The sequence below is a fragment of the Lutjanus erythropterus genome, chromosome 22 (genome assembly GCF_056507025.1).
Source record: "Lutjanus erythropterus isolate fLutEry1 chromosome 22, fLutEry1.hap2, whole genome shotgun sequence".
Lineage (NCBI taxonomy): Eukaryota > Metazoa > Chordata > Actinopteri > Lutjaniformes > Lutjanidae > Lutjanus > Lutjanus erythropterus.
This window is the reverse complement of record NC_139338.1, coordinates 27621826-27637567: the sequence shown is the minus strand read 5'-3', so window position 1 is coordinate 27637567 and position 15742 is coordinate 27621826. Positions and strand designations below refer to the sequence as shown.

The 15742-nt window shown below is 40.3% G+C and overlaps 1 protein-coding gene across 1 annotated transcript in view; it reads right to left on the bottom strand.

The window, feature by feature from the left end:
* The window catches only part of LOC146307053 (thyrotropin-releasing hormone-degrading ectoenzyme-like), a 196880-nt gene that overhangs the window by 32744 nt on the left and 148394 nt on the right, over positions 1-15742 (bottom strand). Inside the window, exons 7-10 of the mRNA XM_084711463.1 lie at positions 14468-14605; positions 13654-13719; positions 6563-6628; positions 5830-6008 (exon numbers count right to left, since the gene is read on the bottom strand). Of these exons, the coding sequence (XP_084567589.1) occupies positions 5830-6008; positions 6563-6628; positions 13654-13719; positions 14468-14605 (449 nt within the window). The remainder of the gene's footprint in view (positions 1-5829; positions 6009-6562; positions 6629-13653; positions 13720-14467; positions 14606-15742) is intronic.

The window sequence follows — 15742 nt, the reverse complement described above, 5'->3', positions numbered from 1 at the left end:
AATGTGGAAATGTTATTATACATTTACGTGAAGTATGTGAGTACCTCTTCCACCCCAGCTGGTTTGAGAAAATAACTATACATTTAAAACCACAAAGAGCTTTTACAAAGTAAATTACCCTGTGAGAAGAGAGTTAGCCGACGCTAAGAGCTCATTAGGAACAAATGGCTTCCTGATGCTCTTTGTTAGTGACCAGTAGATGCTGTTTAAAGCACACACACACACACACACACACACACACACTGCAGGGGCCTTATTTTAATCGGAACACTTACTGTATGTGAGCACTAATGACAAATAAAACAGTCTTTATAGTGAGACCTTCTCTTTAGTCCCATTTAAACCCACAGACTCAGTTTTTAATTGGACTCATTTTGATCAAATTGATTCATATTTTAATTAAAGTGGATTTTAATTGCAGACAGAAAACAATCTACAATGAATTCATTCATTTAAACAGAGAGAGAGAGTGTGTGTGTGTGTGTGTGTGCGTATGGTTGGGGTCATTGTAACACAATCAGCCAGAGAAAGACCCATTCACCAATCCCATAACAACCATCTGTCGCTGCGGGCAACCATGGATCAATACTGCTGCCTAGCAACCAAATATTTAATCTGATATTTATATCAACCTGATTGACAGAAATGCACCTCAATTTACACACACACACACACACACACACACACACACTTAAATCACACACAGTCAGCAGCAGCGCGGACAGCAGAATGTGTTTATTAATATTTGATCGAAATGAGGCGTGTTTATTTTAGACAACAGTGTGTGTGTGTGTGTGTGTGTGTGTGTGTGTGTGTGTGTGTGTGTGTGAGTTAATGGTTTATTCATCAAAGGCAGAAAGCAGCTGAAACACACACACACACACACACACTGTGGGCAGAGAGAAAGGCAACATGACTGTGTTGATACATCAACAAGGGAAACTTTAGAAAGTCCTCAGACAGATCTTCATCTCTCTGTCCCTCATCTTCCTCATCTTGCTCCATTCATACTTCACATTTCAAGTGTCTCACAATTTAGGGCTCTATCTTCCTGCACGGCGCACAACTCAGCGCACAGCTCAGGGCATAACAAGGCAGCTGTCATTGCTATTTTCTGACCAACAGAGGTGTCGTTTTCTTGCTCAGTGTCCACATTATGTAGGTAGCAAATGTACTTGTGCCCAATCTGTGCATCCATAGGTGTGTTGGACTTAAAATGAGGCGTGGTCAGGTGCATTTTTGGCGCATTGTTATCTTGAGGCAGCAGAAAGCGACTGACCAACAAAAACTTGGTCTAAAGTCAATGGCACAGCATTTTCCTGCTATTTAAAGGACGTATTATTCAGATAGTAAAGTTTGCACACAAATGGAATGAGCTCCAATAATATATAAATATGTTGCATTCTTTCATTTCACTTGAAATAGCACATCTATGAATTGCTTTCCTTAATTGGTAAAATGTATAATGTGTATCTGTGAATTATCTCTGCGCTTAAACTGTGTGTTTATCGGTTTTTGTGCTTTGGTCTCTCTTGAAAAGGAGATTCTGACCTCATTGAGACCACCTGTTAAAATAAAGGATTAAATAAAACTGAATTTCATGCTTCAGAACCACAGCTGCCCCGGAAAAAATAGGCCTGGTGTGTAAAGATAGAGGAGCAGAGGAAAAAAAAAGCACAGCTCACATGTGCAGAGGACACTGGCACATTGACACATTGGCGAGAATAGCAGGTGCATCCACGGACATTAGGGGCAACACCTTGTCTGTGCTTCACTTAGTGAAAGCAGCAGATCAGCGGTGACGGCTTCAGTCCTGCATGTTCCTACACAGGATTTGTTCATCCACAGTGCGGCTGCTGCTGTGGGCTCACAGGGGTTTTGGCAGCATTTGCTGTTTACCCACTTAAAACAAGAAGAAAATAGAGTGGGATTCTTTCATGATTCTTCAGGTTGCTGTCAAACACTTAAATGTGGGTGAAATATGTTGATGTATACAGATTTATATGTTTTTTTATGAGTAGCAAAGAACCACATCTAAATGTTGCTATGAAACCTTATTGTATAAAGATAAATAAATTAATCTTGTGTCTGTCCCGTCAAACCAGCCTACCCTTGACCTTGACCTCGACCCTTTCGTTTTACTGATTTTACTGAACGTACTTTTGGTCCAGTGTGTCTCCTGCTGACGATATTTTCCAACAGTCACCTGGGAGTCTTTGGCTATCGACCTGTTGTTGAGTTGCAGCAGCCACATACCTGTGCAGTGTGCACTTACTGTTTTTATTATATAAGGCATCTGCATTAACTGTAGTCTGTATTGCACTTTAAATTTTATTTAGCGCGTCTGCTTGTTATGTGTAGGACTACAGATGGAAACAAGCATCTTGCTAAATCTGGTGCAAGCATGTTTTCATTTCTCACAAATGATTAAAATCATTGCACGCTGTCCTTTTTATAAATCCAATAAACTAAACTAAAAAAAATACTACATGAGCTGCCTGTTAGTGCAGTCACTGCACAATCTTAGCAGTCTTAAGGCTCATTTATGCTAAACATTAGACACATACAAGCTTCTGTCTGAGGTTTGTGTTCATTTTGTCTGTATTTCTGCAAATTTTCTGAAAGCTTATGGAAAAATAACAGAGCAGTGCCACCAGAAAACAAGGGAGCAGAGTTTAAGATCAAGCAAGACACGACCAAAGGACACGACGAGAGACATACAACACTGTCTCCACTATTGTCTCTTTCACAAGAAGATCATTATTATAACCTCTTCAAGGGTTGCTATGTTTGTTGTTGTAAAATAATTACTGACAGTGTTTCCATTTTCTAAGAAAATTAACGAGGTTTTTTTTTCTGTTGTAGTTTTACGTCAGCTGTTTCTCTGCTTATTATGCATTTTAGTTATTTTTGTCTCTTTGTGATAAAGTTAAAGTGGTATATAAATAAACTTTACTTCCTTACATCTGTGGAATAATTTATCTCTGTCCTGTTTAGCATTAAAGCTAATTAAATCAAACACAGCTGCTCGTCCTCCAATCCCGTCTCTGTTTACCTGTCAGGTAACGAGGCGTCTTTTCTCTTTAGCTGGAATCACAGAGACGAGCTGTGATGTGTCTCAACGCAGCCTGAGATCCTGTTTGATTTATTTTCAGTATCATTAGCTCGACCTTATCGTTAGCTCGCGCCGTCCTCTGGTGTCTCCTTGTCTCTTCTTCTGTCAGCTCACTCCTTTAAGAGGCGTTTATTTGCCTCGCCGCGTTGGTTGTTTGATGGTGGGAAAAATAAAAGACCCAAATTTGAAACGTCTCCCTCAAACCGCCAGAGACGTGAGGAAGAGAGGAAGGTAAAGTGTTTGACAAGGAAATATACTGTGATCTTTAAAATGTCACCTTAACACTTTAAGTTAAAAAAATGCAAGAAAAAGTTTGAAAAGAACATTTTTATATTATTTTGTCTCAAAGAAAAAGCTTCTCTTCCCTTAATACCCTTCAAGAGACAGATGACTGGTTGTCAGGCAGTTAGTGAGAGGTGATTGGCTGTCAGTAGTTAGTCTGACGGTTGGCTGGTTGAGCTTCACGTATCATGTGTCTTCAACTTGTTCCAAAAACTGTTGGGACGGGACCATGTTTACCACCGTCATACATCACAGTGTTTGGGAACTCAGGACACTAATTGCAGAAGTTTTGAAAGCAGATTTTTCTTCACATTACAACGACACAATGCAGTCACACATTTACAGACACAAATGAAAACATTCACAGGTATTATTAAAGATATCAGTAAAATCCAGTTTGCGTTTTGGTTCATCCAGTTTTAAGGTGCATGTTACTGGAAACCAGTCCTCCCCAGTTCAGTGCTGCTATGAGTAACTTTGGTAACGCTTTATATTAAAGGGATAGTTCAGCCAAAAATTTAAATTCAGTCATTACCTACTCTTTCTCATGCCAACTGAAGATTGGGTTTAAATTTTTAGTCCACAAAACACTGCCGGAGTTTCACATGGAGGTGAATGATGACCAGTTTTCAAACAACAGAATAAAAACATAAAATGCCTCCGTACTTTCTCCTAAAGCTCCGACATGCCAAACTGACTAAATAAAATGTTATTCACACCATTTCAATTTCTTCTTCTATATTTCAGCATATTTCTAAGACTTCTATGATTCCCTGCATGTAAATAAAATAAAATACAAAACTAAATAAATCAGGGGTTTAAGTCAACAGTGTGTAACACAGTGGGACACTGCTGCGCCTCTGAACGCGGGATCAAACAGCAGTGTCGGCCTCTGATTCAATCCACTGCTGCCGCCGCTGCGTTCAGCCGTGTCGACGGTTCAGCTCTAAACACAATAACAGTTTCTTTTTTACAAGCGTTGGTGAATGCCCCGGGACCGTTGAGTGTTTCTGAACGCAGCCCCACGAGACTCGAAGAGAGCGAAAGAAAAGAGTCGAGCTCCACCTACAACAAACAGCTTCAGTTCATCAGCTGAGGAGACCTCGGGAGCGACTGAGAGCAGAGGAGCTCAAGTGAAACACAAAAGACTCCAGATGAAAGACGAAACAGAAAAGAGACGAAGAGGGAAAGATGAAATGAAAAAAGCCAAAGAAACTTTTGGTGAGAAACCGAGTAGGTCAGAGCGATTGTAAATGTCAGCTACAGTACAAAAACATGACAGAGAGAAGTGCAAAGAAGAGAGGAAATAAAAGAAGAAGAAGAACAACAGGTAAGAAAGAGGAAAGGCGCTGATGAAGTATTGATGGAGGAGAAAGTGGGTCGATAAAACAGCGAAGAGAATAAACTCCAGACGTTGTGAAGGATGTGAATAAAACATCAAGTGAATCAAATATAAATGAAATATAAATGATGTAAAGGTGGTAAAGAATGTGAAGAAAACTGGAAAAGTGCTTTTTCAGGAGAAAACAGAGGACAAACTTAGTGCTTATCGAGGTGTGAAACAAAGCAGGAGGATCCTCTCAGTGGTGAACGACTGAGATAATATTAAAAACAGATGGGGGGTCTAAAGGCCGGTTACTGTCCCCCGGAGACAGCGCTTATTCTTAGAGTGGTGAGGTTAAAATTGTTAAAGTTATTCAGAGGGTCACTGTAAAATAAAGTCACTGTTAATAAAAAACAGCATGACTTTATGTCTTCTATAAATTTCGTTTAGCCTCTGATTCCTCGGGCGTAGAGGCCGTAAAAGAATTGGAATCAGTGACCGTTCTGCAGACGGGTCATGATGGAAGACAGCGGAGGACGTGTGTCATACAACATAACCTCACTGTGGTCACTGTGGTCAGAATCAAGTCAAGTCAAGTCAAGTCAAGTCACTGCTCAGGTCAAACAAGTCTCAAGTCAAGTCATATGAAATTCTTATCGTCAACCCCTCAGGAACAGATGGACCCCTTCCTGATGTATTCTGGGAAATTAATTTGTTTCGGCTACAAAATCCACTGGTCATATTTCAGGCAACGATATGTGTAACAAGGAGGAATGTGGGTTCCAAAAGTGACCGCTTTAGTGCGTTATCTGTTGGTATTAACAATTATTTAGACACCATTATATATAAACTGCGCAGGAGCGCATGCAGCTTGAACTTTACTACAGGGAAGAAATTATTTTGACAGGTAGGAACAGGTGGAGTGGTTGTGTGATAAGCTGCGACTGATTCTGTGTAAAGCACAGAAACTGTTGAGCAGTAAAGGAAATTCTCCACATCTAAGATTCTGCAGTCAACAAATGTTTAGTATTTTCCCTTTAGTTTCAAAGGTCAGAGGTCATTTTTATTCATGTTTCCAGCATAAAACAGATTTTAAACTTTGTCTAACCTGTTGTTGTCCCTCACTTCCTGTCCATACAGGAAGTGCTCCTGGGTGACGGTGATGTAATGAGTGGGGAGCTGCTCTGATTGGTTCTTGCTGATGGTAACAATGGGGTAACCCATTTGTAGAGTCCATCTGTCCATCATCCCTCCGATGTCGATGTCCCGCCCCTCTGAGCGCATGGCCTGAAAAAAAACCAAAACAGAAGATAAATGAATAATTAAAGACTAATAATTTACACTAATTATTTCATTACTATTTTAAATGCTAATTGGGTTATTATCCATCATCAATAACTCGGTGCAAGATTAGCCAATCTTTATTTCAAAGTCACTTAATTAGAGAAAAATGACTGACTTTGAGGTAATTGTAGATCTGATTGGCCGCCAGCTAATTAAAGATCTGTCTCAGAACAGCACTAACGAAGATTAATCTAATTAAACAGGCTCCTTTCCAGTGTGACGGACAAACAAGAAAAAAATAATCCACGCCTCCACCTGTCAGCCAGGTTGCCACGGCAACGAGACTTCCCTCGTCTCCGTCTCATCAAGTCGGCCCTAACGAGCGTCTCTCCGGCCTTCATTAGAACTGCTTCGTTAAATAATTAACAGCTTCAGTCAGCGTGGCCGCTTTCATCCCTCAGGAGCAGAATGTGGAACAGTCGCAGGTTTACAGAGCAGTGAGAGGCGAGACGGTTCTGCCCCGCGAACAGACAGGTGAACAGACAGGTGAGTGTTACCTGAGACAGTTTGTTCCACAGGTCGTCTCTGGCTGCGTTGCTGTACATGTGACTCAGCAGATAATCCTGACAAAACAAAAAAGAACAGAACGTTCATCAGTTCATGGAACTTGTTGAAGTGACATCATTTGGTAGACTGTCATTGGCCAGACTTTCACCTTCCTGTGCTAAATGCAACAAGACACAGATATCCTTAGAACCATTTATATTCCAAGGGTTCTATCTATAACCCACCTAGGGGGTTTACCTGAGAACCCTTATATTTTATGGAACAAAGAACCTGTTACAAATGAGTCCTTCAAGCATTTCAACAATCCTTTAAAGACTTCGTTCCTAAAAAAGGTTATTTGGTTTAAAAGGGTTTTTAATTGAACACTTAGTCTTAGTCATAAAGAAACCTTGATGAACCCTGTCTTCAAAAAGGGTTCTTTAGAAGCAAATGGTTCTGGAAGAACCCTTTTGGAACCCTGTACTGAATACAAACAGCCCTACAGCAGTGTGAGCAGCTCTCTCTCACATCAGGAACTGACAGTTTTTGTTGCTGTAAGGTAATTCAGGTGGAAACTGTAGACTCTTAGAACCGTACCGCTTATACAGGCTGTGTGGCACCAGAAATAGTCACGAATCAGGGAGAATACAGGAGAACTGTATAACCCCGGGAGGGAACCAGGAGGGCAAAGAAAACCAGAAGTCTCTCACGAAAACCAGAAGGGTTGGCAAGTCTGATTGTTATGTCAATCAAAAGCACACCTCTTCAAATAAAGTGTTCCCCTTTAGGGCTTTGGAACAATATGTTGACAGAGAACAGTGTGAGTGTCGTTACATTTACACTTCAAAGAAGTGCAAATTAGTTGCATATGTTTGTAATAATATGAGACGGGTTTATGTACGTGACGATGAGGACATATGTCCGTGTGAATCCAGAGAGATTTTAGAAACAAAGAACCGACTGTAGAACTGTCAGAAAGATGTCTGAGTGGCATTAAAGGCCAGTACAATCTCAGAAATAAGGGTTCCCAAAGGGTTCTTCCCGGAGGGCTGAGAATCTACACAGAGCCATTAACTTCTGATGAACTTTTTTTTTTAAAGATAGGTTTGTCAAAGGTTCTTTTTAAGGTTTTGGGTTACATTCATAACCCTTTTCACCCAAAGAACCATTTATGGAAGAAAGGGTTCATCAGAGATTGTTGAAGTCCTCAAAGAACTTTTGTCAAGGGTTCTTTGTACCAAAAAAGCCCCTGTTTGGGTTCAAGATACAACAATTGGAATCTAAAAAGGTTCTATGTAGACCCACTGACTGTGTTCAGTAAAAAACCCTTGAATACAAAGGGTTCTCAGTAGAACCCCCCTGGGTGTGTTCTGGATAAAACCCTTAGAATATAAAAGGCTCTTGGTAGAACCCCTGCATATGTTCTAGATAAAAACCTTTAAATATAAAAAGGTTCTCAACAGAACCCACTTTGTTTGGTGTAAGTAAAACCCGTAGAATATACAAGGGTTCATGGTCATATCCCCTGTGTGGGTTCCTGTTAGCACCATGAAAATTTGTTTGGGGTTTGGGATAGAACGCACAGAGGTTCTGGGTTTAACTGTTACACCATAGAAGGGTTCTCTGTAGATCCTCTCATGGGGGGTTCTGGTTGAAACCTCTCACAGATCATTCCATTTTTAACCTTCTTTGTTTGGTTCTAGATTGAAAACTCTGAAAGAGTTCATAAAAGATTTGACCAGGAACCAGAAAGGGTTCTCTCTATGGAAACAAGCCACAGAACCCTTTATGGTTCTAGTTCTGCCTTTTATTTCTCAGAGTGCAGGCCTCGTGCTGCAGTGAGTCGGGTTTAAAGGGCTTTGGGTTCAATCCTCCCGCTGACTTCAGACTCTCAGTTTTATTTTCTGAGCTAATGAACAAGGTGACGCCTGAAAGGTTCCCTGACAGAATCAAAAGAACTCGATGTTGTGGCGGCTCAGTTTGTGCCAGCGACCGTCGTGTCTGGTTTGATCCCTTTCTGTTCCCAGTACAGAGGAGGGAACTCTTCCCGCTGCAGTGGATCTGTGTTCTAAAAGCTTTGGGAGTCTGTTGGATTGTTGGGATTTATGATAAAACAAGAAAAGGCAGGAAAGTAGCGCGAGATAACAGAGAACACCTACTGAGAACCCGCTCTAATCTGCTCCTCACTGAGACGAGATTCCTCACAAACAGTCAGTCAGCTGTCGTGGCGTGTTCCGAGGTTGATAAGGCAAGAGGCAGGTCTTTATTGGAACAAGATGACACACGTGATAAGATCGCAGAACGTGTTTGTGTGTGTGTGTCTTTGATAAGTTCGACTGTGTCACCTTCAGTAAAGCCGACAGGAACAGAGATAGAACGCCCCCCCGCCCAGCCTGATCCCGGTTCAGCAGCATGATACACCCCAAACAAACGGTCTCAGTAATAACAAGCCTTCTGTCAGGAGAAACATGGGAACACACTTAGGTACTGACGAGAACACTCTTCTGGTTAATGGTAGAACCTTTTATAAAGGTTCCATTTTGAAATCCATTCAGAGATTTCTACCTAAAACCCAAGATGATTGGATCAAACTGGAACTGGAATCACTGGAACATTTCAACTACAACCCCCCTATGAGAGGTTCTACAAAAGAACCCTTCTATGGTGTAATTGTTCCACCCAGAAACCTCTACGGCGGTTCTATTAAGAATATTTCCACCTTCTAAGGGTGCTAACAAGTACCCATCATGAGGGCTCTAAAGAGAAACCTTTTATATTCCAAGGGTTTTAATAAGAACAGACCTAAAGGGTTCTCCCAAGACCCCTCTTATATACAAAGGGTTTATCTAGAACCCACCAAGGAGGTTGTACCAAGAACATTTCTATAATCCAATGGTTTTATCTAGAACACAGCTGGAGGGTTCTATTGAGAGCCTTTTTATTTTCTAAGGGCTTTATGTAGGACCTACCAAGGGAGGTCTACTGAGAACCTTTTTATATTCCTAGGGTTTTACCTCAAGCGCACTCAGGGGGTTCTACAAAGAACCTGTTTACATTCAAAGGAGAAAGAACCCTTTTATATTCCAAGGATTTAACCTTGAATGTACCAAGGGGTTCTAAGCAGAACCTTTTATATTCCAAAGGTTTTATCAAGAACACAATCAGGAGATTCTAACAAGAACCTTTTCATAATCCAAGAGGGTTATATGGTTCTACCGAGAACCCTTCTGTATTATGATACAAAGAATCCTTGACGAGAGAGTTCCTCAAGGATTTCAACAATCCTTCAAGAACTCTTTCTTCCAAAAAGAGGTTCTTTGGATGAAAAGGGTTCTTGATGGAACCAATAAAGAACCCCTGACAAACCCTTTCCTCAAAGAACGGGTTCCTCAAAACGTCAGGCCTTCGGTGTGAACCGTTCTTTCTCAGAGTGTGTGAGTGAAAAGGTGGCATTAACAGATCAGCTGTGAGGTGTCTCGGTGGAACATTTCTGACGTTCTGGACGCGGTTTCAGCTCACAGGCTTTTAACGAGGCCTGTTTTCACACATCTGAGGATGAACCTCGACCTCCGTTCTCCACGTTCTCCTCAACAGCCTGCTGTGACTTTTTAATTCCGCCTTTTTTCTGCAGGCAGCAGGGTTCCTCTGGGCTTTAAAAAGGTTTCTGTCTGTTATTTACATCTATTACAGGCCCCATCAGTAAATGTCAGTGATAAAGTTCTTGGTATTTATTTCATCACAATAGTTTGAGCAGTTTTAACTCTTTGAATACCACAGAAACTAAACTAATATTCCACTGTGGTTCTTCGATCAGCGTCCGTGTGACTAAACAGAACATCAGCCTTTTTAACTCCCTGATTATCTCATTGCCACCAACTTCTAACACAACCAGTCGCTGTGCAACAAAAGCTTCAGAACACTCTGGATTTATCAAACGTCTTTCAAGCTTTAAGGTTGTAAAAAGTCCTTTTTACAAATAGACGCCGCCTCGTGTCACAAAAAAAATCACGTTCTGTGCATGAGGAAGAAAAGTCAACGGTTCAAACAGACTGAGAACTGAAAGGGCAAAAAGAAACACTGAAGCCTCTGAGCTTCAGTTAATTAAGAATATAAGAAATCATCAGTCACTGATGAAAGAAACTGGAAGCTTATCTTCAAGTTTATTTAAGCTCAGTTTTAACAAGTCCGGCTTTGGCTGATTTATTAAGGTTGAGACTCCCGTCGCTCCACAAATATCCAGAATGGTGAATAGTCTGTTACATGTCATATTTTATCTAATATTATATAAAATTCACAATTAATCGTGTTAGTGACGTGCACATTTTAATGAGTTGATAACTTATTTTAAGAAGTTTGTCAAAATTAAAACTAAGAAAACTGTCTTAACTCAGTAATATTTTGATTTTGAACAAACAACAGAACAGAGAGAACAGAAAGAATTAAATTAGAGCAACTCGGATACGTTGTTAAAAGGATTTGAATTTGTCCGGACAAGAGACAGGAGGGTGAAAGACAGGAGTTTGCTTTGAAAAAATAAACTATTTATAATTTATTTATATTTTATTTTGGGTACAGATGATGGTATAAAACTTGTTGCACATAAGTTGATTAAAGGTTTTAAAGTAACAGTTTGACTATAAAATTGGGATTGTCATGTGTGACTGAAATAAGTTCCTAATACTCAAATAAATTAAGGTAACAAGTTGCACGGACGTTTACTTAATTACAGCTGCGTTGGAGTTACTTAAAAATATCCAAGCAAATTGTTACCTTAATTTTTATAAGCTGAGCCAGTGTGTTCTTTTTTTAGAGTAAACAGTCTAATATAATCTAAATTACAACATCTGGTTGGAGTGTGTTTTGTTTTTTTTGCAGAGGAAATATGGGACGTTACTGAAGAAAATGTTTTCCCAAGTTGTTGTTTTTTTTGGGGTTTTTTTTTTATGCAGCTGAGGAACTGAACTTATAATGTAGTGTGGCGTAATGTTCAGCACACTGCATATATGGACTCCTGACACACACAAAGTATTCTCTCTGTGTTCTGTTGCTGGATCAGCAGTGTTTTATATAGAATCTGGTTCTCAGTGTGTTCCAGGTCACTGACAGTTTCTGCAGCAAAATCAGGACATTGTGTAGTGTGTGTGTGTGTGTGTGTGTGTGTGTGTGTGTGTGTGTGTGTGTGTGTGTGTGTGTGTGTGTGTGTGTGCTCAGGAGATTCATACATATTTCCACGACTGTACTGAGAACAAAAACTGTATTTAACCCACTTTCACCTCACATCATATGACATGATTTTCACAGTGACTGTCAGTTTATTTCTTCCACTTTTGTGGATAAAAAAGTGATTTACTGCTGTAGAATCAAGTCTTAACTGACTGAGTTCATCCCAGTTTTGTTGCTCTGATGTTTCTAAGACATTAACATTAACCAGTGTGCGCCATCAGAGAGCCACTTAGCAGCTACACACACCCGAATGATAAATAATGCAGCACACGCTGTCATTAACACCGTGTTATCTGCTCTACTGTATGCTTTAGTGGTTAAAGTCAAACAAGATGAATTCACGCCTGTTCTGTTTCAAAATTAAAACCTCCGGAGTAAAAAAAAAAAAAAAAAACTGATTATCAATATTATTAAAGCAAAGATTTTTTGTCCCCTCAAATGACTTCTTGCTTTCTGTCTGATTCATGTTTCGCTCCTTTGTGCGACAGCCAGCGCTGCTCCAGCGTGGATCAATTTATTGAATTCTACTTTGAACTCGTCCCTAAGTAAACTGAGAGGGAACCGAAAAAACATTATTCCCGGAAACTTATGGCTCCTCATTAACCGCAAGAGCAGGCTGTCACACTGCGTGAAAAAATTAAATTAAACATCCCCGAAACCGTCTTCCTCTGGGAGGCGTTCAGTTTTTTTTTTAAGGGGTGAATTTGGAGGTTTTAGGAAAAAGGGAGTCAGGGAAGTTTATATTATACAACTAAAACTGTGCACTATATTATTTTATTAGTTTATTATTAGTTTGTATTTGCAACCATGATGCCAAAAAAGTTAGGAAAAACAGAAACAGAATTCAATGATTTGCAAATACTTTTCCACTCATGTTCAACTGAATACAGAAGAAAGACAAGAAATTTAATGTTCAAACTGATTGAGCTTATTGTTTTTTGTAAATATACACTCATTCTGAATTTCCAAAAACAATGTGACAGAGTCATGTTCACTGCTGTGTCCGGCCTGAGGACACTAATGTCTTATTCTAAAGGCTCAGTCGCTCACAAACACGGATGAGGTGAGGTTCAAACTGCAAACAGACCAACAGTTTAAAAAAAACAATAAACTTAATTAGCTTGACCATTAAATATATTGTCTTTGTACTGAATTCAATTAATTACAGTTTGCAAAGTAATTGCAAATCATTGCATTCTGTTTTTATTTACCCTTCACACAGCGTCCAAACTTTTCCTCATATCTGTGTTGTGTAATTTGACTAATTTTAGGCCGACAATAATTGTATTCCTCACAGTGCAGAACGGGTTTGAACTGCATTTTAACAGCTGAATAAATAAAAGATGAGAGCAAAAACTGAAAATTAGACACTTTAGTTTTGTGTCTGATGGTTGAGGTGATGTTCACTTCTGACCTCAGTATTTCAAAAATCCCTGTGACCAAAAATCTATCCTTTTTAAGCATCGACCCTGCACACTTAAATAGTGGCGGTGACGACGGCGACTGCGCTCAGCTTGAATTCGGGTCATTTACAGTGGATTCTCAAATTGCCAAGGTTTTACAGCAGAAAGCAAGTAGCAAAACTTCCTCTCTAACTACCCCTGCAGCCAAATCCACTTATTTGCTGCCCATCTGCATGCTCAGTGTGCTCCAAACAGCCAGGGTTTAGCCAAAATATGGCTTTACACACACACACACACACACACACACACACACACACACACACACACACACACACACACACACACACACACACACAGCCTCTGTCTGAATCCTGGTGACAAATCATTTTAAAGCCAAAACCCAGCGGTCCCTGCTGTCCTCAGATATATAAACCTTTTGTATGTACAGCTGGACCTGCAGGGCGACATGAACTTACGTTGAGTCCTTTCTGGAACAGCGGCTGTCCCATCACGTTCGCCAGCATCCGGATTAACGCCGCCCCCTACAGACGGCACAGAGACACACGCTCTCAAACATGATAACAAGTAAAAACATGCCCTCAATTGTTAACGGGACACAAATAATTTATATATATAAATAATTTCATCGGAGCTGCAGTGATCAGTGGATGCCGCCCACTTTAGCATGAGACTGGCCCTTCAAAATGAAATTTGCCGTGATGATGGTAACGAGCTCTGCCCTGCGGCGGGCATCACATGACCATGGCATTGCGGTGTGGTTACAATCACAGCCCAAGCTAAAGTTATGTTTCTGACACAGGCAACAACAACAACGACAATACAGGAAGTAGAAAGCTATGCAGCTAATGTATGTATAGTGACATCAACGTTAGCTGATGTCACTTGGTCTTGACTTGGTCTCAACCCCTCAAAGTTTTGTGCTGTGTCTCAATTTGCGTACATCTCTACTTACACTTCCTGTACATTGACATTTACGGCAAAACGAAGTGCACTGTGAGTCCCCGGCTGTTGGACAAAGCTTTGGTCTTGTCTCGGTCATGATAGACTCTGGTTCTGGTCATGACTTGGTCTCGGTTTACATGTTCTTGACTACAACACCGGTCCATGGTTAAAATGTGTCTCACAATTTAGCCAAATGCTTTAGCAAGTTGTTGGCTAGTTAGCATATTAACTCACAACTCACAGCAGCTCATCAACTTAAGACTATTTCAGTATATTTCATCAGGATTCATTGATTCATGAGGACTAATAAATTCCTCAGACACTTACTTTTTTGTAGGCGATCCAGTCGAAGACTCTGTCGATGTCCGTCGCCTGCTCCACTTCCTGTGAGATTGGGTGGGAGGAGCTTAGGCCATCCAACAGCATCACCTCATGAAGGACATCAGTCAGGAAGCGCTGCTTCTCCTGAAAACACACAGACAGTTGTCTTCGTCACTTATGTGGACATGGCAGTGACTGTCTTTCTCTGGAGGCTGAGCAGAACCCTTAAGACATTTAAAGAGTTTGACTTTGAAAAACTGGGATGGACATGTTTTATTTTTTTTAAATTATTTTCTGACACTTCATGGACAGTGCAGCTCGAGATTATTTCTGTCATATCCTGCCAATAAATCCCCATAAATAAAATGTAACTGTCCCTACAATGTGATGGATAATTGGCAGTGACTTTTGGATTTGATTTTGTTTTTCTTCCAGCACAGCCCACATATAAACACCTCTTAATTCTGAAAAATAAGGAGGACACATATTTGTCGTCTTATGGAAGGTGAGTCCTCGCTGGTGTTGGTGTGCGACTCCTCACAGTGTAACTTGTGATTTTTGGAATCCGGGCTCTGCGTTGGTTTTCTTCCAGCACAGCTTTGGGCAGATAAATAATTAAAGTTCGGAAAACAAAGTCGGTCAACAAATTGTCATTTAGTGGAACAGTTGGTACAGTAAACAAATGTTTAGTTGCGTAATTAGCCTGGTTTATCTTTGTTTATTCTGATCTTCGCTGTTCATTTCCAGCACTAATAATTTCTTTTCTTAATTCCTTTCATCCTTCCCTCCTCTTGTTTTCACTCTTCATTGATCTTTGCTCATCTTCATTCATTCGTTGATCTTGTCCCAGTTGCATCTCTAACCCCACAAACGCAGCACGCCGCCGCAACATTACACTTAAAACATTACGTTGCAACAACTTTAGTGCAACATCAAACTTAAAATGTTAGATTGCAGCACCATTACTGCAAAATTATACCAACAACGTTGACAATAATGTCCCTGCGACATGTTACTTTGTCATGATGTTATTGCAATATTACCTGCAGCATCACACTTAGAAAGCTATGTTGAACTGTCTTAGTCAGGATGTTGCATGTGACATCACAGCTGTATAAAGTCACGTCATAACATCTCCAAAAAGTGACGGAAATATCAGAGCAACATAGCGATGATATTTAAAATAACGCTCTGGGAACAACACTCTGCAATATGACGTTACAGCGATGTTCCTGCAACAACTTTGACTTAGTAAGGTCGTTTCCTCAGTTCCTTCATGTG